Source organism: Cydia amplana, chromosome 4 (assembly GCF_948474715.1).
Source record: "Cydia amplana chromosome 4, ilCydAmpl1.1, whole genome shotgun sequence".
Lineage (NCBI taxonomy): Eukaryota > Metazoa > Arthropoda > Insecta > Lepidoptera > Tortricidae > Cydia > Cydia amplana.
In genome coordinates, this window is record NC_086072.1 from 10,862,261 (window position 1) to 10,888,180 (window position 25,920).

At 39.2% G+C, this 25,920-nt stretch overlaps 1 protein-coding gene across 1 annotated transcript; it reads right to left on the reverse strand.

The window, feature by feature from the left end:
• Positions 1 to 830: 830 nt before the first annotated feature.
• LOC134663263 (serrate RNA effector molecule homolog) lies at positions 831 to 24,524 on the reverse strand. The gene is made up of 18 exons (XM_063519676.1): positions 24,286 to 24,524; positions 22,981 to 23,235; positions 21,703 to 21,888; positions 20,757 to 20,823; positions 20,167 to 20,365; positions 19,755 to 19,843; positions 19,298 to 19,457; positions 18,370 to 18,716; positions 17,360 to 17,500; positions 15,534 to 15,740; positions 13,929 to 14,000; positions 10,187 to 10,330; positions 8,273 to 8,416; positions 7,310 to 7,423; positions 7,087 to 7,230; positions 5,996 to 6,123; positions 3,940 to 4,041; positions 831 to 1,119 (listed from the first exon to the last, which is right to left on the reverse strand). Exons 1-18 carry the CDS (start codon positions 24,423 to 24,425, stop codon positions 1,041 to 1,043), a joined length of 2,718 nt encoding a protein of 905 aa, XP_063375746.1. The 5' UTR covers positions 24,426 to 24,524; the 3' UTR covers positions 831 to 1,040.
• Positions 24,525 to 25,920: the final 1,396 nt, after the last annotated feature.

A 25,920-nucleotide genomic window follows, 5' to 3' on the forward strand; every position in this document is an offset into this window, starting at 1 on the left:
TAGCGTCTCAATCGAAAATAAACATTTCCGAAGTTTATCTGAGCTGCGGTCACACTTGGTTCGCTTGACACGTTCGCCCGCTTGCGGTCGGTACGCGATACGAATAGCGACCTAAGTCGTGCGACCGCAGCCGTGCGTTGCATCCACACATCCGGGTGACGTACAACCCACAATCCCACATACTTACCACTAATTCTCCATACATTCCAAACTATATATGTATCCATACTCCTATAAATCATGCCATGAACTTGGCATGGACTTACATGGTAGATGGTATATCCATATCGTAGCTAACAATGTGCACATTTATGGCTCAATAGAGCTAACTTGTCTCGGAAAATGAGTCGTATCTCAGATCTTCGTTTACCTAATCACTTAATAAAATAGCGTGGATACGCTAAGGTAGTATTCAAATATAATCCTTATAAAGAGATCGATAAGTAATAGTTTGTGCCTATGACGGAACGGGGGATTCAGAATTCAAATTGACTTCACAACCAATACAAACATTATATCACTTTGTATAAATAAAGAATTACTCATTGCTTTATGTGCCGTGAATTCTATAGTTTGAGTGAATAAATCGGTCATCAACATTTTGATTTACCTTACTTAGGAATTTGATTTCGCGAAACAAAGCAAGGTTGCATTGCTCGAGAGCATTAAAATTAACTTCCTGTTTAAAAGTATTCGACTCTACGTAGTTGAAGTAGTAATAACTAAAGCATGCGCCCGATTATTGTTTTAAAATATCTTAAAGGAAAGATACAAAACACAAATTTTAATAAATATGTACTATAAATACGGTTGACTTGAATTAAAGCCGATTTCACCAGAATAAAATATGTATTTTATTTAAAAATAGCATATTTCGCCGAACCATTACGACAATTTTAGCTTAAAACTACGAACAATTCCGAAGAAAACAAATTAGTAAACCTACTAAAGTCCTAAATAAGTTAATTTGTGTACGGAACATTGTTTAAATTCTACGAGTGTTTGTAATGGGCGTCCTTTTTGGGTGATGTATGTCCAAGTTATATGAACTCGTCTGGTTCGCGCGGCGCGTCCAAGTCTCGGTAGTGTATGACAGGGCGGTAGTCCGCGCCGCCGCCCCTTTAACAAGCAACCACACGGTTAGGAACTCTACTCAAACTTACTAAATCGAGATCACTGGATTGCTCCGATAGCATCATACTTTGGAAATTACATAATTCCGAAAATCATTTTTCACTGCAGGAATTGTCGACGTTATCGTTACTGATCAAATATAAATAATAATTTCAAATTATATTCTACCATCAAATGTAACATCATCACCTGTGGAATATGGCTAACAGAAAAACGAAATTCAAAATGAAAGCCTTCGGACAAATGTTTTTCGGAATGAAGTGATTTCTACTAAAACTCGTACACACGGCAAAACACACATTTTAAGCACAGTGTAGGCATGTCATTTTAAATGTAAAGGTACAAAGTGGAAGACTTGTTCTATATCATAGGTACGCCACAAAGAAAATAAAAGAGTGTTATCAATACAATATATGCAATTTATAAATATTTCTGCCCAGTCTAGAAATGGAAAGAAAATAATCTCGGCTTCCCGGAGATTAAATTATAAATTGGTTGTAAAGTATAGGAAGTGTAGGAAAAACAGATGTAACACGTCATATTATAAGAAAATTTATTAAAAAAAAGTCTTACAAGTGATTGTATTATTATGTATATTGTACTACAGTGTCTTGCTGGCGTAAAATAATAACAAAATGTAATGGTATATTTACTGCAATGTAATTAATACTCGTATGTACTATTTAAATTATATTCATACTTATAATGTACAAGAGTTACTAGCACAAAGGTATAATGTTAAAAACCTAGGGTAACATTACACAACCAAAAATTGTATAAGTAATTGAAAAAGTATTGAGACTACAACAACATAAAGGTTTATAAGATGTCTCAATGATGAATCTATTTATGTGCATCATAGTTTCGGATTTATTTAGAAAGTATTTATCGTATAATTAACAGTGAAACAAGTTCGTTTTATAACTTTAGAACAAGCTAGAGTCTATATAGGTGGCACTTTATATTAGTGGAACATGGAAATATGCTTGAAATAAGTTAACATTATCTATATAAGTCGGAATGATTAATACAAAAATATCAAATATAAGATATAATCTGTCATGATTTTTAGTCAATGCTTAAAAGTTAAAATATATCGCCACTATCCGGGAAGTCAAGATCGTTGTAGGCAATAATAGGCCGGGAGCGGTCGACATTATCCCTGCAAATTATTTCCTTAAACTTAACTAATTGTTTCTGAAGTGTATAAAAATATATAATTCAACATTAATATTTTATTCAAAGAAAAAACAAATGCCATGCAAAAACCCAAAAAGCAGTAAATAAAGAAAACATGCGTAAATTGGTATTGAACCAGCATGAAGTTATGATCGCCACTTATGTTTAGAAAATGAGTAGGTATCGGACGGTTCCGCATTGATGACACAGATTAATGCTAACTACAATTTAACGAGTACAATATTACATATTAAATACATAATTAGATGTAAATCCTGTAAATTATAGGAAATATTTTCAAATAGCATGTCAAATAAATTGTTAACAATAATGGTTCGATGTTGCGCAACGTTGTGTCGTTTATTAGTTGTGTTTAATGTAAATTTGAATTCGGCTTTTATTAATGATATTATACTTTTTATGCTTATTTTAAGTACAGTAAGATGACTAGAGTAATAATAGGGTTTATTAAAATTGATTAGATACCGGTGTGTAAATGTACCAAACCGATTAAAACAGCAGTACGGATATGATGGTCGTTCTTGTCTACGTGACAGCGTGATAAAACGGTGTCCGTCACTTTCTTTCCCACGGTGTTAAACAGTGACAGTTATTTTATCACGTGGATAAAGATGGATAAAGCTATCCATAATAGGCTGGCAGCATGGGTATAAGTATTATTCAAATTTACGCGTGATTTATATCAATAATTAAAGTGCATGTCAAGTTTATAAGTAAACTAAAACATTATAATGTTCAATAGACTTTATAATATTTTATGATGTTTAATGAAGGCACGGCATGAGGGCCATACCAGGCTAATGACTGTGTTATCTAGAAACCGCACGGCCCATATTAGGCTATCGTTAAGATCAGAATTGCAATTGTCGTTTCATTATCGATTGTAAATATGCACGATGTCCATAATTGATTAATGAAATAAAGCACTATGATTAATGAAAAATAAATTAAATAAGCGTTGGTTAAATAAAAATAATATTAACAAATAGTATTCGAGCGATATCTTTTTCAGTCAAACAAAGTCACAGTTTATTCAATACTGGTTAAAACAAATCAAGAAATCCTGGAATGCATTCGTGTCAGGTCGATCATTCAGTAACAAGTTTGACAAATAAAAATAAAAGAGTTCAGCTCAACTCAATTAGCTTGACTTTGTTAAACTTTATTTACCTAAATCATATGCACATTGCACATAAACAGAAATGCAAACTTGCGGCTGAATGACGATCGGTTTTGATTCATATTATACGTCCAGTTTTCACTTGGAAATAACTTCTTTTTTCTGAGTAAATAACCAATGACTGTTCATACGACAACGGTTTCACTCACTTGAATTTTTAGTCGCTATTGGGGACATGACTCGAGCCTGAGGATGGACCCCCGAAGGGCCCGAAACATGTCGCCAATAGCGACTAAAAATTCAAGCGAGTGAAACCGTTGCCGTATAAACAGTTTAAAATATGACGAAAGTTTAATATCGAAAATAACCAATGGTTTGGAACCAATATTTTTAAATTTCACGTAACTAACTAGCTAGTATTTACAAGGTTTCAAGTGAAAATAAGGTAATATAATATGGGGTGATGATAAAGAGGCTCAGCTTACCTAGGCCGGGAGAACCTCGGGTGCCGGGGCGCATAGGGCTGCGGCGGCGCCCAGCCCGCCCAGCCCCAGCCGCGCCCGCCGGCCGGCGCCCCGCCGCCGTACCTGCCCCGGGACATATCGTCTCAATTAGAGATGCACCGGATTTCCGGTTACTATCCGGTATCCGGCCTATCCGGCCGTTATTTTAGTATCCGGCCGGATACCGGATAGCGACCTACTATCCGGCCGGATACCGGATAGCGACCTACTATCCGGCCGGATACCGGATTGTAAAATTAACACATTTTGGGGTAAAAAAATGGAATCTAAAAAACAGTGACGGTCATAATGCTAACGACACAGTAGATAGAAATGAATACGTAACCAATGTCACACAATAGGTACCTACACTTATTAGTTTACACAAAAATACGCGCGCGCACTTGTAACTATAATCGAACTTACTACGTAATGACATGATAAAACTCGTTACGATCCTAGAAATGTGTCCGCGCGAACGTTCACTACGAAACAGGTCGAAACCTGCACGACGCGCACCTGCAAAACTCTAAATATAGGTATAGTTCCGCCGGCCGAATATCCGGCGGCCGGATACCGGATATTCGGCCAGTGTCCAGGCCGGATATCCGGTATCCGGTATCCGGCCAAACAACTATCCGTTGCATCTCTAGTCTCAATAAACTAATTTCGTATTTAAAAAAAAAGCGCTGGTGGCCTAGCGGTAAGAGCGTGCCAATGACCAACCCCGGCTCGTACCAATGAGTTTTTCGGAACTTATGTACGAAATATCATTTGATATTTACCAGTCGCTTTTCGGTGAAGGAAAACATCGTGAGGAAACCGGACTAATCCCAATACGGGCCTAGTTTACCCTCTGGGTTGGAAGGTCAGATGGCAGTCGCTTTCGTAAAAACTAGTGCCCACGCCAATTACTGGGATTAGTTGCCAAGCGGACCCCAGGCTCCCATGAGCCGTGGCAAAATGCCGGGATAACGCGAGGAAGATGATGATGAAACTAATTTCGTATTTTTATTAGTCAATAATATGCTCATTTAGGTGTAAGATATGCATATGATTTTCGTTTCATTGCTGTATTCGATAGTACGATTGGATTAGTAGTTTGTCCATAGTAATCAGTCAGTAATAGAACGAAAATCACTGTCTATCTGGGCCTTTCCGACTACTACAGAGTCTACAGAATAAGGCTTTGGTGACACTTCCATATATTTAATATAAGGAGTATTCAATATTGAATCAACACGGCAACATAACATAAATTATGAAACTGATTATAATCTTCTGGTATTTGTAAACAATTACGGCGTCCGCTAGCTAGAGCGAGTGCATGGAGTGGGCGCACTCACGCGGGTTCCATTGTAGGTAAACACGCCACGTCCGCACCAATTAGCGTTGTTCATATCGCGCCAGCTAGCGGACGCTCTTAGGAATTCAATTTCGATGTTAAGAGCCAACAGGAGCGGCCATTTCTCCATACAAACGTACTCGACTGTTTCCTCCGTGGGTTTTGAAGCTAGAGCAATGATTTTTTCAACACAGATTAATATTGTCAATATCTGTGTTGGACCGTTTTGCTTTTTTTGATATTTTTGTTAGAGCTTCGCTAGAGCCCTTCAAAAATGGCCAAAATGGCCTAATTGACTATGCCGCAATGAGAGGCGTGGTATTCAAAACTGATATAAATTAGCCAAAAAAGCAAAACGGTCCGACACAGATAATTTCATAATCATTTCATAGATTTCCAAACTTGGTTACGATTGGTTAAGTTTTGGAGGAGGAAACAGTCGAGTACGAAATCTCGATTTTTGAGATTTTTACGCAGGATTTTTCGCCTCGTCCTTATCGCACTAGTTTTAGGAGCCGCTTTAGCGAGACGGGTATATTTACCTAAAATATTTAAATATCAGCTCCTGTTTCGTCTTAAAATATGGAAAGCGACTGCTTGTCCACTAATCTAATGCAGCGAAGTATCGCTATGTATTTGCGTGTGTGACGCCCATGTTGGACTTTTGCAGTGATAGTGATGTATTATACTCACGGGGCGGGCTGTGGCGGCGGCGCTTGCGGCGCGGGCGGCGCGCGCTGCGGCGGCTCGGGCTGCTGCGGGCGCCGCACGTCGCGCACGTACGCGTTGAAGTACGCCACCTCGCGACGGACCTCATCCACCTACGCAAAATGCGACCGAACTTAGGAACACTCTAAATGCTCTACAAGCTCGTATAGGCATAGAGAAAAAAATACATAGAGTGCTCACTCCATATATCAGTTTTAGTACCAAAAAGACTATTAGCATCTAGCATCGAGTAGCGGAACTATCAGTACTGCTACTTGACAATAGATGTAGCACCGACCGGAAAGTCTTATGCTGTTGAGATAAGACTTTCCAGTCGGTGCTACATCTATTGTCAAGTAGCAGTACTGATAGTTCCGCTACTCGATGCTAGATGTCGACACTGAAATTAATAGTCTAAACTGATGTATGGAGTGAGCACTCTTGTCTTACTATATTTCTCTATGGTATAGGTGACAAATCTCGGCCATGGAATGCACTCAGTGTACACGCTGGACCTGGAAACAAATGAATGGCGGTCGGCGTCAGCGCCGGGCGTACGTTCCATCAGTTCCATGCTCCTGGGGTAAATCTAAACTGACTGAGCCGCCTCAAACGTCAGTACCGGCATAGAGAAAAAAATACATAGAGTGCTCACTCCATACATCAGTTTTAGTAACAAAAAGACTATTAGCATCTAGCATCGAGTAGCGGAACTATCAGTACTGCTACTTGACAATAGATAGTAGCACCGACCGGAAAGTCTTATGCTGTTGAGATAAGACTTTCCGGTCGGTGCTACATCTATTGTCAAGTAGCAGTACTGATAGTTCCGCTACTCGATGCTAGATGTAGACACTGAAATTAATAGTCTGAACTGATGTATGGAGTGAGCACTCTTGTCTTTATTTCTCTATGGTACCGGTAAAATTAAGCCGGTCGCATATTGGATACGAATTCAGGTCGCACTCACAGGGCGACACAATGGAAAAACACATTTAGCTCCATCAAACCGGCAATGATTTAATGACATTCACATTGGACTAGTTTTGGCGCGGTATTAATAATTTAAAACGCACCTTCTCCGCATGCTTGTTGAAGATATGTTTCCTAATAAAGTCGGGCCCCTTGAATTTCTTGCCGCTGAGTGGACACAACCACTTGTCTTTGGCCAACTCCTGAGTGTTGGCCTGGACGAACTTCTCTACTTCTGCATCGGGATCCTGGTACAATTAAATAGAAATATCAGCAAAGTACATCATTAAATACCAATTAAGACGCAAAAAAAATCTACAAAATTACCTTGATTCCAAGCTTTTCTAACTCTTCTTCAGTAAGGGGTTTGACGTCTTGGAGGAAAGCAGACATTTTCCCCTCAAATGTTTTGATGTAATCTTGCACTTCTTGTTGGGTGGGCTAAAAATAAATCGCACATTAATCTCACACAATTAATCGACTAAATTCGTAAGAAATAAAAAAAAATCATTTGTCTCCACTTATTATTCTCCACTGCGAATAAATGGGAAAACGTTCCACCTGTTACCACTGGGCACAACTAAGAAGAAATTACTACTATTTGCGTATTTATTTTCATTAGTGGGGGACGCATTCCAAAGACGGATTTCTTCAAAGCGAAAGACGTGCGGACGACGAAGACGTCGGACTCGCGCACGAAGGGTTCCATCCAAAAAACGGCAGGCAAAAAATCACGTTTGTTGTATGGGAGCCCCACTTAAATATTTATTTTATTTCGTTTTTAGTATTTGTTGTTATAGCGGCAACAGAAATATATCATCTGAAAATTTCAACTAGCTATCACGATTCACGAGTTACATCCTGGTGACAGACGGATAGCGGATTCTTAGTAATAGGGTTCCGTTTTTAACCTTTGGGTACGGGGGCCATTTTATTTAAAGTTGTCCCCTACAGTTTTTTTCAAAATTGGGATTTTTTATGTTATTTCTACTCAGAATCATGAGTTCTTTTGATCCTAATAGGAGAAAAAAAGTGTCCCACGATTTCCATACATTTTTCGATCTTTCCATTCCGAAACCGCCATACAAAGTCTATGAAAAAATGGTAACGGAATGGGAAAAAATCCTTGGGACACTTTTTTTCTCCTATTAGGATAGAAAGAGCTCGTGATTCTGAGTAGAAATATCATATAAATTCACAAATTAAAAAAAAAATGTTTAGGGGACAATTTTAAATAAAATGGCCCACGGAACCCTAAAAATGGGGAGATTGTTCAGTCATAATCAGTACCTTGGTGGCAGGGGGTCCGGCGCGCGCGTGCATGATGCCGCAGCGGTTGGGCATCTCGTCCTCGTACGGGTACTCGCAGTGGTTGTAGTAGTCCACCGAGTGCACGATGCGCAGGTACAGCACCAGCCGGTCCAGCACGCGCATCTGTGACGACAAATATTATTATTATATTGTTTAACACTTAGATACTTCACAATTATAATACCCACATTCTTAATAAAAAAAAAATTATTTGCTTTGCTTAGTCCTAGAATATATTTTATGCTATTCGTGCACTCTGTAAATAATGTATATAATGTTTGTTTGTATTTCTCTATGTAAGTGGATGTAATATTCTTTTGGAGAAATAAATTCTTAAACCATAATACACTAGCAGCTGAAAGCTGATGCGTGTATATCACTGCACTTGTTTTTTTTAACGATTAATGTTCATTTTTTTGTTGTTTTAAGTGTTTGTCAAGTCTGTTTTTAAAACTGTTCACTGAAGGAGCACATATCACTGTTTCTGGTAACTTATTCCACTCACGTACGACGCGGTTCGATAGAAAGTGCTTCCTAGGATTGCTTGTACTGGGAACTCGATTAATCTTTGAGCTGTGGCCTCTTAGACGATGATTATTGCTCATAACAAACAGGTCCTTTAGTTCAGGTAAGTCATAATAATCATGTATGATCTTGAATGTTTCAAATATGCCATTAATACAATATTATCTTTGCTGTAACGTACATAATGGTTAGAATATCTGGGAGTCGAACTTGCTCGGAAAACATATAAAAATTCTAAAATTTACGTTTTGCTACTAACTAGAGGGATAAATAATTTCCTAGATCGATTTTTTTGCCCCCGAAAACCCCCGTATAGCAAATTTCATCGAAATCCGAGATCCCGGAATATATAAATATACAAGAATTGCTCGTTTAAGGCACAGAATAAATAATAGTACTAAGTACAGAAGACTCACTCTCTAACAACGCGTCTGTTACGATCAGCACAGATATGGCCGCTAGGTGGCGACAGCGCCACGCGCGGCTTATGGCTTTCCCCAAAATTGGGACCGAACGGATGTACTTTTAGCTACCTGTAGCAAAGCGACGAAATCGCGAAGTGAGACACGCCTGTTTAAGGGTATAAGATTAGGGCAAGCAGGGTATGCAGTCACGTTGCGCAGCCCCCAGTTTTTCCACATAGCCACGAGGAAGATAGCTTTTACAACTTGTAAAGTTGTATTGTGTGAGAATCGTGTTGTTTTAAACATTTCCGTGTAAAAGTAATTGAAAGCTTTCAAACACATTTTTACCCCTTCAGGGGTTGATTTTTTTTTGAAGCTCAACAACATAAGAAATTAATTCAGGTTTCAATGTCTAAAATTTTGAACGGAAATTATGGTTAGGGACGAACGATTATAAAAACTGTATTTTAGATTTGGCAAATATTTATGAATAATATATATAGTGATAAATATTACGGACATACTTCTGTAATAAGCACACTCATTCATTTATGAAATTAACTAGCGACCCGCCCGGCTTCGCACGGGTTACACAAAACCTTAACAACTTACACACCTAAACCTTCCTCAAGAACCACTCTATTGATTGGTGAAAACTAGTGTTGTGAATAACGCTCATTTCGAGGCTTAAAAACTCGAACCCTTAAGACTATCGAGGCTTAACGCCTCAAGGCGGCGAAGACGATTTCTTGCATCTGTACGCGTAAAATAAATAAATACAATTCTCAAATAAAGTCGAGTCTTCAAGACTTCAGAAGAAAAATAAGCGTTATTCACAACACTGGTGAAAACAGCATGAAAATCCGTTCAGTAGTTTTTAAGTTTATCGCAAACATACATACACACAAACAGACAGACGCGGCGGGGAACTTTGTTTTATTAGGTGTGATAAATTCGGACGTACCAGTTCGGGGTCCAACTGCTCGGTCTGTGTCTCGGTGTCGGGATTTACTCCTAGCAGCTCCTCTTCTTCAGTGGAAGCCTCTTCGATCAGATGCTCGGTGATCTTGTGGAGCACGGGGTTCGGAGACTCGTTCAGGCTGAAGCTCTAATAATAATAATAATAATGTGAGCCTATATACGTCCTACTGCTGGGCACAGGCCTCCTCTCATGCGCGAGAGGGCTTGGGCTATAGTCCCCACGCTAGCCCCATGCGGATTGGGGACTTCACATACACCTTTGAATTTCTTCGCAGATGTATGCAGGTTTCCTCACGATGTTTTCCTTCACCGAAAAGCTAGCGGTAAATATCAAATGATATTTCGTACATAAGTTCCGAAAACTCATTGGTACGAGCCAGGATTTGAACCCGCGATCTCCAGATTGAAAGTCGGGCGTCATATCCACTCGGCCACCACCGCTTCGAAGCTCTAAAACGAACATATAAACTATGATGGAATTTACTAGAAAGACATTAACGAGGCGCTCAGTGTTTTGGCTGGTTTTAGTGTCACGCTGATCGCTCCGCACCGCCATATTGTATGAGAAAGCTGTCAGCTTTACTTTAAAACGCTCCCTGAACGTACATTATATTGTTTCGGTGCGGAGCTATCCGCACGGACGGTCCGCGTGACACTAAAACCAGCCTTTTACACGCTGACAGGCGGTTGCAAAAGGCAAGGACGTTACAGAAGTAACTAATCTGGAGTCCGTAGTTAAATTTTATGTATAGGGTTTATTTAGATCTATCTTTATAAACAATAAAAACATATCAAAATTCCTAAAAAATGGTAGATTCCACTATACGATTGTTTCGCTCTGAAATAAATTAGTTTCTTTTGTGCAGATGTAGGCAAGATAAACAGTTCAACACAATTTGAGGCTTGAGGCATTTACTAACAGTACATTAGACAACATGCGCTACAAACAACTACAACTAAAGTGTATTCATCCTTACTTATCCTACCATGTAAACAAATACTTCTCGAAGACATATCACACTTTTCTTTGGAATTACACAATAATCACTTTTAAAATCGAAATTTTGTGTGATGTAATTAATAGACCACCCCTAAGCAAATTTAAGAATCTTTTGATATAAATGCATAGTTGAATACAGTACTACCACTACATACAGTCAGCAGCAGAAGTTGCTAAGCGGGCAAGGTGTTCAAAATTACCTTGACGCGCTTTTTTCTCTTAACAATAAAGTCGCGTCAAGGTCATTTTGAACACCTCGCCCGCTTAGCAACTTCTGCTGCTGAGTGTACCTATGTATAAACATGCATAAAGGCTACCTTAGTAGGTAGCCATAAGGAGCAAAAATGCCGAGCAAGTTGATATGTCCAGTCAGCTGCAGAGACGTCTAGGCCCCCATGCATAAGTCTTTTTGCAGCTGACCATAGAGGCAATAAAGCCCCGTATTGCTGTTAAATAAGTGTTGCGTGCAACCCATGTTACTTAGTTGATTTTCTGCTGCTACGTTTTAGCTCAGCACAAGTCACAGACAATCCAACCTCTAGACATAGCATAGTCGCGCTACCCCCTCTGCCACACATACTAGTGATGGGTCAAACCGCTAAATTTTCAAACCGGACAAGTCGACTTCGATTTAGACCCAAACCGGTTTACAAACCGGCAGAGATGTGAAAAATACTTTATAAAAAGTATTTAAATACAAAATACAAATACTTCCTTGATATACTATTTCAAATGCAAAATACAAAATAGTTTTTGAATTTGTATTTCAAATACAAAATACAAAATAGGTATTTTCAAAATACTTTTTAAAAATACAAATACTTTGCGATAAAAGGTACTCTGAATAGTGAATACCTAGTCTGAATTAAAAAGTATTACTCAGAATATCCGAATTGAAAACTCTCTTCATTCTTTGAAAACAGTGTGTCAATCAGTCCTCTATCTAAAGTGCAAATTTCTAGTTGTTTGCTCATATTAACCGGAAGGATGGATGGATGATGGTTTATAACGGACAATTTTTAAAAGCATTAATTTAGATTTGTATTGTTTTACAGCTAGTATAATGCCTCTCGTTAGTGTGATGAAAACGTCTCGTTTGTGCAGAAAAGTTTCATCAGGGCAGAAAAGTTTGTTCTCCTCTCGTACCTTGAAACCCTCGCAACACTCAAGATTCCACTTTTTTAACCACTCGCTACGCTTGTGGTCATGTGCGACGTTACTAAACAGATTCAACAGTATGAGAGAGTTGCCAGGATTGTAACATCAGAAGAGATTGTAACTCCTACCTAAATACATTACCTACTATAAAGTATTTTGTATTTTGAAAATAGAAAATAGGTCCCAAAAACTATTTCAAATAAAATACAAAATAGTTTTCTGCAAAAGGTATTTAAATACAAAATACAAAATAGGTTTTTTTGCATTTAGTATTTGCATTTTAAATACAAGCATTTCAAATAAGTCACATCTCTGCAAACCGGTTTGGCCAAATCGAATTAACTTCTATAGTTTTTAAGTATCATTAGTTCAAACCGCACTGTGTATGGCGTGTAGTCACTAAAGTCACTTGGTTTTGAGTCGACCAAATCGATTTGTCAATTTTACGGTTTGTTCGATCCTACGTTAGGGACGTTAGGGTGGACAATCAGAACTTAAGATTTTTTGGTTAATGCTATTCCATTATCGTTATGAAAAGGAGATTTAAAAGCGAATGGTACCTACAAGTTTTTTTTTTATTGTCCGTATAGTCTGGAAAACCAGTTTGTTTGTCAGTAAAAAATGGCGAGAAACCTAAGTCGCGCCTAGAATTTCTAAATTGCCAATTGCCCTTCTATACAGACAATTATACGAAAAAGCACATCTTTTACACGACAACAAAAACTTTGACTCAAAATAATTCTTAGAAACATTTGTACCTAATAATTTAGTTGCGTTGCGTTAATTTCATTCATTGCTAAAGCTAAAACGGGAAAGCAGTATAAGAGTAAGCAAGAAAGAGCGTGAGGTCTCGTGCGGTTCTGTTAGTTATCGGCGCGAATTCGTACATTTCCGTAAGCCGCGCGCAAAGCGACGCGACGCGAAACCGCCAAACCGAACCGAAGTTTACCGCCAAGTCGATCTCTTTAATTAAGCCCATGCGAAAGTGAACCTTAAAACTCATGTAATAAGTTTCATTTTACTTTACCTGTTCGTACCGAGTTTTGACTTAACTCTATGAGAGTTAGACTCGACTCAATAATGGCGGCAATGTGCATGGCAATATTTTTCTTAGTAGTTTGGAATTGATTCGCGTTAGTACAATACAAACATCTCTTTCCTCAATATGTCAAACGAAAGTGACGCAGCAACAAATCGAAAAGTCGACTTACGGTACACTCACGTCGGTTTAGTCGACTTCAGGCCTAACTCGGTTTGAACCGGTTTGTGAAGTCGAACCGTAACATCGCTAACATATACGGTAGCGTTGCACCATCTTCGAGTCAATCCCGTGCCGTGATTGGTCCGTGTCTTTGAACGGACCAATCACGGCACGGGATTCGCTCACCTCGTCCCCCCGCACCCCCGTATTTTTGGCAGCATCGGTTTCACGAAAGAATTGGCCTAAGCTCAGTTCTAGAGGTTGGATTGTCAGTGGCACAAGTACATGAGTTACACGTATTTTCAATAAACATGCTTAGTGTACACTTGCTTGTCGTACTTGGGAATGAAGGAAGGTTTTACTGACCGAGTCCTCACAAGGGACTGTTCTATTGACTCGGGGATCGCGACTGTTCTTGACTTTTTGACCATCGGCCTCCTAAAAGTAAACACGTGTTAGCTACACACAAAAGCAATGAGGATGAGTACATTATGTAAGGAAACTTGGTATAAAATATATGTGCTTTCATTATTATTGATTATATGTATTATGGCCATATGTTACAGCTGGTTAGCAAGCTACATTACAGCTAGTTGCTAGGTAGCAAGATTGCATTTTTGTTCGACGTAAAATATTCCTTTTCTAGTAATAAAAATTCAAAAAGGTCGAACGCTTTTTTTTGGTATTTAATAAACAGGGGGGAGTTGGACGGGACGCTGAGTTACAATAGGTGTTTTGTTTATTAAAGTAGGCACTTGGAAATAAAGGTTTAAATGAGAAAAATAGGAAGTGCGAGTATATGATTTTGCTATGAAAATGTCTGCAGTAACATAAATATATCACCACATTTGTGGTCTCCAAATCGGCTTAAGCCATGCAGCCAGAAAAATACGGAACCTGCTTCGCTTCTGATATCTCCGACAGTCGCTCCGACATCGGAGATCACATATGTAGTTTATATGAAACGTTTTCTGCTTAAGGTGCCGTAGGTTCTGAGAGCGGATTTTTTGAAAAACTTTTCGTTTGCTTTTTCTGATCACAATACGGTTGCGAAAAATGTCATCAGCAATATTGAGGATTTTCTCTAGTGACTTCATCGATTCGAATCCTGATTTTTTGAAAAAAATCACTAACGTATAAAACGCACTTATTTTTTTTTAATAATGCACAAAAGCTAAATATATGAAAATGCACAATTATATTTTCGAGGAAACTATTCTATTACTTTTTTTTTGTTAAAACTTACAACAAATTAAAATTCAAAAACATGATGTCCGCGGCGGTCCCGAGCACTCACATCCATCTCGCTTACGCTCAGTGAGAGAAGTACACGAACCTACGGGGCCTTAAGACTATTCGACGTCGATAAATGAGGTGACACCGTCAAAACAGCCGCGCGTCGACATGCAGTTACAGGTAGCTGTAAAGTGTCATTCAATAGAACTTGCTAACTATAAACAAACCGCCATACTAAAATTGACACTGAATGTCAATTTACTAGTAACTGTTGTCATAGAGAAATATAGTAAGACAAGAGTGCTCACTCCATACATCAGTTCAGACTATTAATTTCAGTGTCGACATCTAGCATCGAGTAGCGGAACTATCAGTACTGCTACTTGAGAATAGATGTAGCACCGACCGGAAAGTCTTATCTCAACAGCATAAGACTTTCCGGTCGGTGCTACATCTATTGTCAAGTAGCAGTACTGATAGTTCCGCTACTCGATGCTAGATGCTAATAGTCTTTTTGGTACTAAAACTGATATATGGAGTGAGCACTCTATGTATTTTTTTCTCTATGCTTAGGGTTTGCAATCCGGATCCGGAATGTATCAAATTATCCGGATCTGGATCCGGATCCGCACATCTTCCCATACATTTCGGATCCGTCGTGCAAACCCTATCTATGCTGTTGTCTACATAGTTAGCAAGTTCTATTGAATGACAATTTAACGTGACCGGTCTCACCTCAGACTGGGATACGGGCTTGTCCTCGGCGCTGTCCCCCTTGGGCCGGTGCCACAGCTTGGTGCGCGTGTCGAGCAGGTGCGCCAGCCGCGCCGCCAGGCGGGCGTCGGCGCGCAGCACGGGCCGCTCCAGCGTCACGCCCGTCACGGGACGCACGCGCCGCGCCAGGTCGCGGTTCACGATCGCGCCCAACTCGCACTCGCGCAACTACACATATACAAACATTAGGCCTAGCCACAGAATAACTAATAGTATAGTTTGTAGCTTTCTAGTAGACCCCTAAGGCTTATCCTATTGTCTATTGTTCAGTAAAACCGCACGTGCTACTTACCTGCAAAAAAGGGTCCTAATTATTATATTTGGCACCTGAGCGCGGGCTAGTCCAACGCTCAAAAAACCAGTGTAGGTGCGCTCTCCGATAACGCGCCTTTGTTACGCATCTCGATGACACATTTTAGACTGGTTCTGTAGCGTTCGACTCGCCGGCACTCAGTAACCGAAGTACCGATTTTTTATGCAGGTGGTTGTGGCACGTGGCACGAGCGGTTTTTCTTAACAATAGACAATAGGATTAGCCTTCGGGGTCTATTAGAAAGCTACAAACTACCGTACAGAAAATTCACTCCTTCACAAAAGTCAGGTTTAGGTATAAAATTACACCTATATCGCCGCCTGCAAGCAAAATTGAAACTTATAACCGCGCACGAACCGTGAATCTCCTTCGCGCGCCGCAGGTTTATGACCGAGCTGTGAGTGTCGGCACGGGGTTATCATTTATACCTATACCTTTATATTGTTTTTAAGATAAATATGTAGGAATTACAAACGTTGATTATGTAAACACACATTTTTTATCCGAAGGTAGCATGTCTCATTCTCGCGGAAGTAAGTTTCGAAGCCATTGTGTATTTTCAATTTTGCGCGAGCGCCACGTGACACGACTATCGTGCGCGCCGAGCGGCAGCCCACTGCTATACGCCTGTCCGATGGGCGCGCCGGCAAAATGTACCTAAACTGCGGAGTGACACCCCCCTGGCCTAGCACATGATTGGCGCGACAGTATCTCGCGGCGAGATACTACCCGTTCCTCTTTTAGTAACAAAGTTGAAAAAAGACGGGTAGTCTATCTCGCTACGAGATACTGTCGCGCCAATATGTGCTAGCCCGACTGGATGGAAACAAATTCAACCTAGCCGGATTACACTAAGCGGTGCTCGTAGATTTACATCGCCAATGTGTTCATCGATTGCCGTATTCGCGGTATTCAACTCTACTTCCTAAAGATTGCAACAGACGAGTCAATGTATACAATTTTATGCAAGTTCACCATGAACATCCAGTCGTCGTCGCCTTAACCCTGCGAGTTCCACAGACGCGATATCGAGACAGCAAAGAGATTCAAAATTCGAATCTAACTTTAAACAAGGTTGTTTTTTGGCTAGCAAATTTTAAGCACTAGGACTCGAGAGGTTACCAATATATATAGCTGGTCAACCAAATATTGTCAGTAAAAAAAGGCGCGAAATTCAAATTTTCTATGGGACGATATCCCTTCGCGCCTACATTTTTCAAATTTGCCGCCTTTTTCTACTGTCTAGATCTAATTTAAACTTTCACGATTTTTACACATTATTAAATTATACAACGGGACTTAATCGCGTATCTAAGTTTTAACGTCGGAGGTAAATCTTAAAACTTAGATACGCGATTAAGTCCCGTTGTATAATTTAATAATGTCTAGATCTGGTTGACCAAGTATACTTCTTGATAGAAACAAAACATTTAGAATTAGTCAATTAACAAGAATAACGAAAGATACGACGTACCCGAATGTTGTTGAGGTTCCAGCAGATGTCCTTGATGTTGACTTCTCTGCGGAAGGTGACCCAGCCGCGGCGGAACCAGCGCCGCTCGGGCAGCGGGTCGGCCAGCGCAACGCGCAAAAAACCGCCGTAGCGCTTGCACATCTGTATTAAACAAACAAAGCAATGTATCAACCAATCGTCTTTCAAATTGGATTTTTGTGGAGCAGTGGGATTCTGAGAAATTCTTAACAATGGCGGACTTTTCCAGCAATATACAGGATGGATTTTCTTTTTGGGTCAGTGAGGGCAGCTACCAGATCCCGTGCTGCTACGAGAAAACGGTCTAAGAAGACCTTCCCTCGATTTCAAATTAATGAAGATTGGCTTTTACAGATTTTGGAAAAAACATACAGGGTGCGAGAAAAAGGTCATTTTTGACAAACTTTTATTTTGATGCCAATCGATCCCATTCCTATTAAGGATCAAAAGCTTGTATGGAACCAAAAAAAAATTTCTGGCTAGAAAAGCCACAATTCGAGGAAAACTTTTCCCATACAATCTGTATGAAAATGAAATAATAATAATAATAATAATGTGAGCCTATATGCGTCCCACTGCTGGGCACAGGCCTCCTCTCATGCGCGAGAGGGCTCGGGCTATAGTCCCCACGCTAGCCCAATGCGGATTGGGGACTTCACATACACCTTTGAATTTCTTCGCAGATGTATGCAGGTTTCCTCACGATATTTTCCTTCACCGAAAAGCTAGTGGTAAATATCAAATGATATTTCGTACATAAGTTCCGAAAAACTCATTGGTACGAGCCAGGATTTGAACCCGCGACCTCCAGATTGAAAGTCGGACGTCATATCCACTCGGCCACCACCGCTTCACTAAATTATGAAAATGAAAACTTTTATTTTTCACATGCTATTTTTGTATGCCAATCGATTCCATTCCTATCCAGTATCAATAGTTTCTTTGGGGTCAACTTACGATAAAGTAGGCAGTAAAAAACCTATTAAACTTACAGCTTCAACCTCAGCTTTAGTAATACTGGGCGCCAAGTTCCTCAAGAATATGGAGGTAGTTTTATGAAGGGCCCTAGTCTCTTTCTTCTCGACGACGACATCAGACACCGACTCGGCCTTTTCATCGCCGCTCTTGTCTCCATTCTTTTCGTTCACTTTAACAATATCGACGGGTTTCTCGTCTTTTTCAGCGCTCGGCGACTTGGATTTTTCCTTGCGTTTAGGAGACTTGTCTGGGGTCTTGGATTTGGACTTGGACTTGCGTCTTGGCGCCGTGTCGCCCTCGTCTTCGGAGCTGGAGGAAGACGAACTTGATGAGGAGGAACTTGATGAAGATCCGGGGGGTGCTGAAATAAATATTATGATGAAAATTTTGCTCTTTGGGGTATAGGGTGACTGCTATTGTTATCGACCCCTCCATAGTAAGGCAGAAAGAAACAAGGCAATCAAAGTCTTATTGTTAAGGGTGTGACTACTATAACTATAGCAGTCACCATACTAGAACGTTATTACTCTATTATTGTGTCAGATAAGATACCACTTATTGTATAAAATCATGATTCATATACATATTTCCTAAGAATGTATGTTCAACATCTGAACAGTTTGGGTTGCTTCTGCAGTTGCTCAAGATGTGGCCCTACTTTACGCTTTTAAGATTATTATTGTATGTATGTGTCAGTCTTTAAGGTACCTAAGATAAAGCTGGCCAACCAAATCTTGTCAGTAAAAAAAGACGCGAAATTCAAATTTTCTATGGGACGATATCCCTTCGCGCCTACATTTTTCAAATTTGCCGTCTTTTTCTACTGTCAAGATCTGGTTGACCTAATATATACCTAAGTTGCCTCAAAATATATGATATTTGATTTGATTTATTACTGTTATCTACTCTATTTACCCCAAATAGGACCAGTTAAATACTTACGCGGTTCTTTCTCCGGTACATCGATATCGTCGCCCGGCTCTGTGCCCGGCGCGGAGTTGAACCGCGAGAACATTTTAGCTTGCTCCTGCAACTGCTTGAGGTGAGGGTCTATCTCCATAGTCAGTGGCGTCGTAGGCTTTGGTGACTCAGGTTTCTTTTCCTAGTAAAACATAATTCAAATTTAGCAATGCAGAAACTTTTATAACTTGGGCGCTAAATGGTATTCTATTTTTCACAATAAATAACAAAACTTCTGTGAGACGCAGAGTACAGACATATTAAATATATTAAAACGGGTCGCTCACGTATTTTCATGCCATCGGTGGCGGAGAGCTGCAGCCCGCAGTTTGCCCGCCAACGCAAGCTCCCTATGATGCTACTCGGTACGGAGTGAAACATGTCGAGCGACGACTAACAATAAGTGCGTGACCCGTTTTAATATATTTAAAACAAATACCTTCTCTTCTGTTTTCTCAGAATCGTCTTTTTCTTCTTTCACTTTGACAGCGTCTACGTCAATGACGACCGGTTGCTCGTCACGTTTATCTGCAACAAGCAACTTAGTTAATAAACGAACAACATCAACAAAAACCAGACTTTAATAACAGCATTTAAACAATGAGTTTATTATGAAGAGTAAGTTGTAGTGTTAGTGCTACTTAGGGAGCATTTTATGAAGTTAATATGTACAAGTAAGCATTATAGAAAGTTTAAAGCGGCATAATGTATAATAATTAAAATGCCCCTCGGTTTCACTGCCCCATTGTTCAAGAGCGTGTAAACGCCTTCTTACACCTGTACTGTGTGTTACCTAACTTCATACAATGGGATCCCAGTTTCAATCAGGTAGTCGAAGTATATAGGTGTACCTGATTTTTCACTTATCGAGTTAGTATTCTCGGGAGCAGGCGGCAGATCGAGTGCTTTCAGATCTTCCTCAGTTCCGCCTTCTAGTTTGATGACCACGGTATCCAGTAATCGGATCAGTTGGTCGGACTTGTCCACATCCACAGATACTTTGTTCAACTCCCCACCTTCTAAAAGCTCCAGGAAGATGTTGACGCGGTTCTGGAAAACAACTTACCATCAGTCTCAATAGTAAAAATACCTCTGCTTATAAATTTAATACAGATATCATAATATATTATATTATATTATATTTAATAGTTGCTATATAGGGCTGCGCATGCGGTAAAGGGTTAAGTAGTACCTAAGTTTAAGTTACCTATCAACTACCTAGCTTGCATGATTATACATAAAGGAGCCTCGTCTGCCAACAAACCACTCTGTGGTTTGGCAGAAGAATATATGTAATTAGTTGTAAGCAAGATCTCTGAATAAACGTTTTATTTATTTATTTTTTTTTTTTTACAGATTTTCTTCAAACTAAGCTATCAATCCAGGCATTTAATTGAGAGAACAAATACCTAATAAACATGAATAATCAGAAAGGATTTACCTTTAGCGCATTCAGTTGCTCCTCCTTCCGTTTAACCGATTCTTCGGGATGGTATTTGATCTTGAACCTAAATCAAAATCAATTGTTATCATGCCTTCAGAGAAAAGTACACAACACAACTACAAGTTGTCTAGTCTTGTCATACACTCAAATGCTAAGTCCTTTAGAAGCGCAAGTGATTATTCCAGAAAACATATTTCATTAAAACCACTTCTAACAGACTTATACAACAACAAAGACATGACTTTCTCACTAATAATGGCTCATAAAACTACAGAACTTTCGCTTTTATTAGAAAGAATGTCATAGCAGTTTATACCTCTGTCGCACACCAGTCTCGCTCAACCACTGTTGGTGTTCAGAAAACTAAAGAGCTTAGTAATAATTTGTAAAATTACTTCATTCTCACCTGTACCACACTTGGAATATAGCCCTACCAGCCCTACAGTATCGAAACCGGTAGCATTGCGCGCTACTGGTCAACGCGAGATCAACTAGCTACACACGATTTTATTTGTACAAAGTTTCAATATATTTTTCTCAACGGTGTCCAGCAATTCCACGCGTTTACGCGGTTGACTGTAGGGAAAAAAGGTTACATTATAAGTTGCATAAGGTCTTTAAAAGATTTTAAGCCTTAATGATCTAGAAAAAACACAGATTATAATATTATCTCATGCAATGTTTGTGAATGCTTAGAATCTTTTAATTACCAGCAAATACATTAATATAAAGCTGAGTATAGTAAATTTCCTTGTGATTGAAACTTCAAGCTACTATTACAATAATTACATTCATTTGACTCTAGTTTTTTTTTGATGAGTCTGCCTGCGACAAATAGCAAGAAATATTTTTTTTTGTAAAATTTAATAAAAAATGTTCTCATTAAGTTTTTTAGCATTAAGCTTTCCAAGATTTGTAGACTGAATATAAAAATGCTACATACCATTCCTCGTCTTTATGAGCCACAAAGAACTCATTGAGCTGTTGTCGCTTGTAGTCGAGTTTGTACTCGTTGTACTTGACAATCGCGTCATCGACCGTGATGGAGTCGTCCTGAGCCGCGAGGAACGCCTTGAAGGACATCATGGTGGACGACCCGTCTGATGGACCAATGGGGAGGACTGCGTCCCTACAATAATAATACTATTTTAGTATATTACTCTATACACATAGGACACAGGTATGCACACTGGGTGATAACAAAGAATATAAAAGCGGCCAAGTGCGAGTCGGACTCGCCCATGAAGGGTTCCGTATTTAGGCGATTTATGACGTATAAAAAAAAACTACTTACTAGATGTCGTTCAAACCAATTTTCGGTGGAAGTTAACATGGTAATGTACATCATATATTTTTTTTAGTTTTATCATTCTCTTATTTTAGAAGTTACAGGGGGGGGGGACACACATTTTACCACTTTGGAAGTGTCTCTCGCGCAAACTATTCAGTTTAGAAAAAAAAAATATTAGAAACCTCAATATAATTTTTGAAGACCTATCCATACCCCACACGTATGGGTTTGATGAAAAAAAAAATTTTGAGTTTCAGTTTGAAGTATGGGGAACCCCAAAAATTTATTGTTTTTTTTTTCTATTTTTGTGTGAAAATCTTAATGCGTTTCACAGAATACATCTACTTACCAAGTTTCAACAGTATAGTTCTTATAGTTTCGGAGAAAAGTGGCTGTGACATACGGACGGACAGACAGACGGACAGTAGGACAGACAGACAGACATGACGAATCTATAAGGGTTCCGTTTTTTGCCATTTGGCTACGGAACCCTAAAAACCATTACAATTTGCAAAAAAAAACCATTTTTATAACCAAGAGTAAACTTTATTTCCCAAATGAATGGTCTTACATAATCTGAAATATTTCAACTCCAAATGCACTTATTTAAAGTAGGGTTATCTCAACAACCGGCCTGTAAGCCCTTGAAATCCAGACTTCAGTATGGAGCCATAAAAGGAAAATTTTAGCTTGCACAATTCATAAGTTATGAAAACTCTGGTTTAAGAAGTACTTTGTAAATTCAATGAAAAAATAAACAATATCAATAAGACTCAGACTTGATGAAACAAAAAAAAGTGAAATACCTACAACTATGAAAACCATTTCTTATTAAAGTTGTATGTAAGCTTAAACTTGTGTTTGAATAGCATTAAGTATGACATGTTTTAACTAGATATTGTTTGTAATTTGAAGTTGAACATTGATTACCTCGCAGGAACTGGGGGCATGGGCTGACCATATCCTTGATGAGCAGGATGAGGCCCGAAGTGATCATGTGCCCATCCATAGGACCCGTATGAATCATGAGGCATCCCCCCATATCTCCTGTCTTCCATGGGCCAGTCAGGCCGGATTCTCTTGTTGGGTGGCCCGTCACCCCGGATGGGGGAGTAGCCACGGCTTGCACTGGCTCCTCCACGGTAGTCTCTGTAATCAGGTCCTGAGCGACCTCCACCGCGGGTTCTTGAAGCAAATTTAAGTTCATTCGTTTTGAGGAAATACTTCAAAAATTAAATTCTGGTAAGTTATCTTATTTAAATATACCTTTCATCATGAACATTAAGTATTACTTATCATTATCAAAGAAAATACCTAATTGCCATAGACAATGTCATTGAGCTCTATGCCCTATTTGATCTCAGTGTGCATGGGACATGATCGAATTTAAGGAATCAGGATGAAGAACATAAGTATAGAGCTGGCTTGAAGTATTTGTAGTCAATTTCCAAACAACCATTTTAAACCATTATGTTGTATACTGGCTGATTTTCAGGAAACTGATTTTAATAACAAAATGACAGTGCATTTTGTGTTTCATTCACTTCATTATAGCCTATTATAGGTACAAATGCTACAGTACCTGTATGCTACTATATGTTTGTTTTCTTTAAGCAGACTTTCTATGGAGGGAAAAATAAGTCATCACTACTACTAATACCTTATTAATTACCCACTTCTTATTATTGTAGGAAATGACATTAGATATATTTGGGTAAAGCGGAATGCTACAAAATGACAGCTGATTTTGAAAATCACCCATCATTTCATCATTTTAGTCATTTTTGGAGTTACTTGACAATCCCAAGTATCGGATTTACCCTAATACTTTAACCTCTAACCTTATAAAAGTTTAAACTCCAGCATTTTGTACACATATTAATAATATATCTTAGTAGTTTTTCAGTAGATATTTAATGCAAATACCTACTTATTTCATATAATGCTTGAGGTAAGGAAACTAGGTTAGAAGTTAGCATCAACATTACATATAGTAGTATAGACATAAGTCATATCTCTAACTAAGCTAAGACAGATGGTGTACATAGTAGCAGTCAATTTCTTATCTTTTACCTTATTATGGTGAAAGAACGCTTAGGATATTTAGGGGCAGGTATAGGATTCTTAGGAGGCTCGGTATTTTGAGGATGGGATCTGGAAAATAAAGTTCAGTGTTTGTGAATGTAAATATAAAATAACTGCCACATATGCTAACGTATAGAATAACGTAAGTACCTCTCAGACCACTCTTCGCGTCCACGACCTCTTTCTTCCCGCCGATCGTTGCTCCGGTAGCTGCTGCCCTCAGCTGTACCTCTTTCACCACGAAATTTGTCTCGTCGCTTACGATCGTATTCATCATCACTGTCAGCCATAGTTGAAGGAGACAATGTTATGACAACTATTGGTTTTATACACTAATTACGAGAATTGCTGAATCAACAACTTATTATAATGATTTGCAGGCACGTAACGTAAAGTCAAGAGGGAAACTTCATTCATTTCACAGATTATAGAATAGTATCAATAGCATCTCATTCTATCTCACGCAAGAAACCACAGACAACGAATTGACATAACCATGAATCTAGTATTTTAACTGGATCAGGCATGACGGGTGGGGGGAAATGACCGAACGGGATAGTCTTATGCATCTTTCAGTAGGAGTAGCAGCGAAAGCGCTATTATTGTTTGTCCTTGTCACCCTCTCACATTTTGTTTATTCCCCACCATAAATTCGACCAATCATAGTGTCGCATTGCCTATGTTTTGTCCCTCACGGAGGCACGCGTATACCACTTCTATAGGATACTACCTTCTATGGACATAACAGACTTATAGCTGGACAACCAAATCTTGTCAGTAAAAAAAGGCGCGAAATTCAAATTTTCTATGGGACGATATCCCTTCGCGCCTACATTTTTCAAATTTGCCGCCTTTTTCTACTGTCAAGATCTGGTTGACCAAGTATATAACTCAACTTGGCATTTTATGTTGGCTAGACTATTCAGTCGCGATATATATAAATAATATAGTTTGTCAAAGGACTGTCTCATTTCAAACATAGACAGAGAGAGTCATACTATCTTTGTCTTACACTAGTACTAGCACCCAGAAAAGGATGAGTATAGTTTTTTTCTTCTTATTTACTGACAATTTGGTTTGACCAACTATAGTCTGAAAACCAAAGAGTAGTATAATATATACTGAAAACCATATATACTGGGTCAACCAAATCTTGTCAGTAGAAAAAGGCGGCAAATTTGAAAAATGTAGGCGCGAATGGATTTCGTCCCATAGAAAATTTGAATTTCGCGCCTTTTTTTACTGACAAGATTTGGTTGACCAGCTATATATATTATACTACTCTTTGCTGAAAACTCCACATGCTATATAAGCTTCTGTGGCTCTGGGCTAGTAACTATACTTGGTCAACCAGATCTTGACAGTAGAAAAAGGAGGGAAATTTGAAAAATGTAGGCGCGAAGGGATATCGTCCCATAGAAAATTTGAATTTTGCGCCTTTTTTTACTGACAAGATTTGGTTTACCAGCTATATTTAATATTCGGCCAATTCTCCAAATATAGCTGGTCAACCAAATCTCGCGCCTACATTTTTAGGGTTCCGTAGCCAAATGGCAAAAAACGGAACCCTTATAGATTCGTCATGTCTGTCTGTCTGTCTGTTTGTCCGTCTGTCCGTCCGTCCGTCCGTCCGTCCGTCCGTCCGTCCGTCCGTCCGTCCGTCCGTCCGTCCGTCCGTATGACACAGCCACTTTTCTCCGAAACTATAAGAACTATACTGTTGAAACTTGGTAAGTAGATGTATTCTGTGAACCGCATTAAGATTTTCACACAAAAATAGAAAAA

What these genes read in the sequence shown, in the direction of transcription:
- LOC134663263 (XM_063519676.1), bottom strand. Translation starts at nt 24,425, where the DNA reads ATGGCTGACAGTGATGATGAATACGATCGTAAGCGACGAGACAAATTT. An exon ending in GCTCATAAAGACGAGGAATG is followed by an intron (nt 20,824 to 21,702) that starts GTATGTAGCATT and finishes ATTTTGATTTAG; the next exon opens with GTTCAAGATCAAATACCATC. An exon ending in CTAAAGCTGAGGTTGAAGCT is followed by an intron (nt 17,501 to 18,369) that starts GTAAGTTTAATA and finishes TGTTTAATACAG; the next exon opens with ATGTGCAAGCGCTACGGCGG.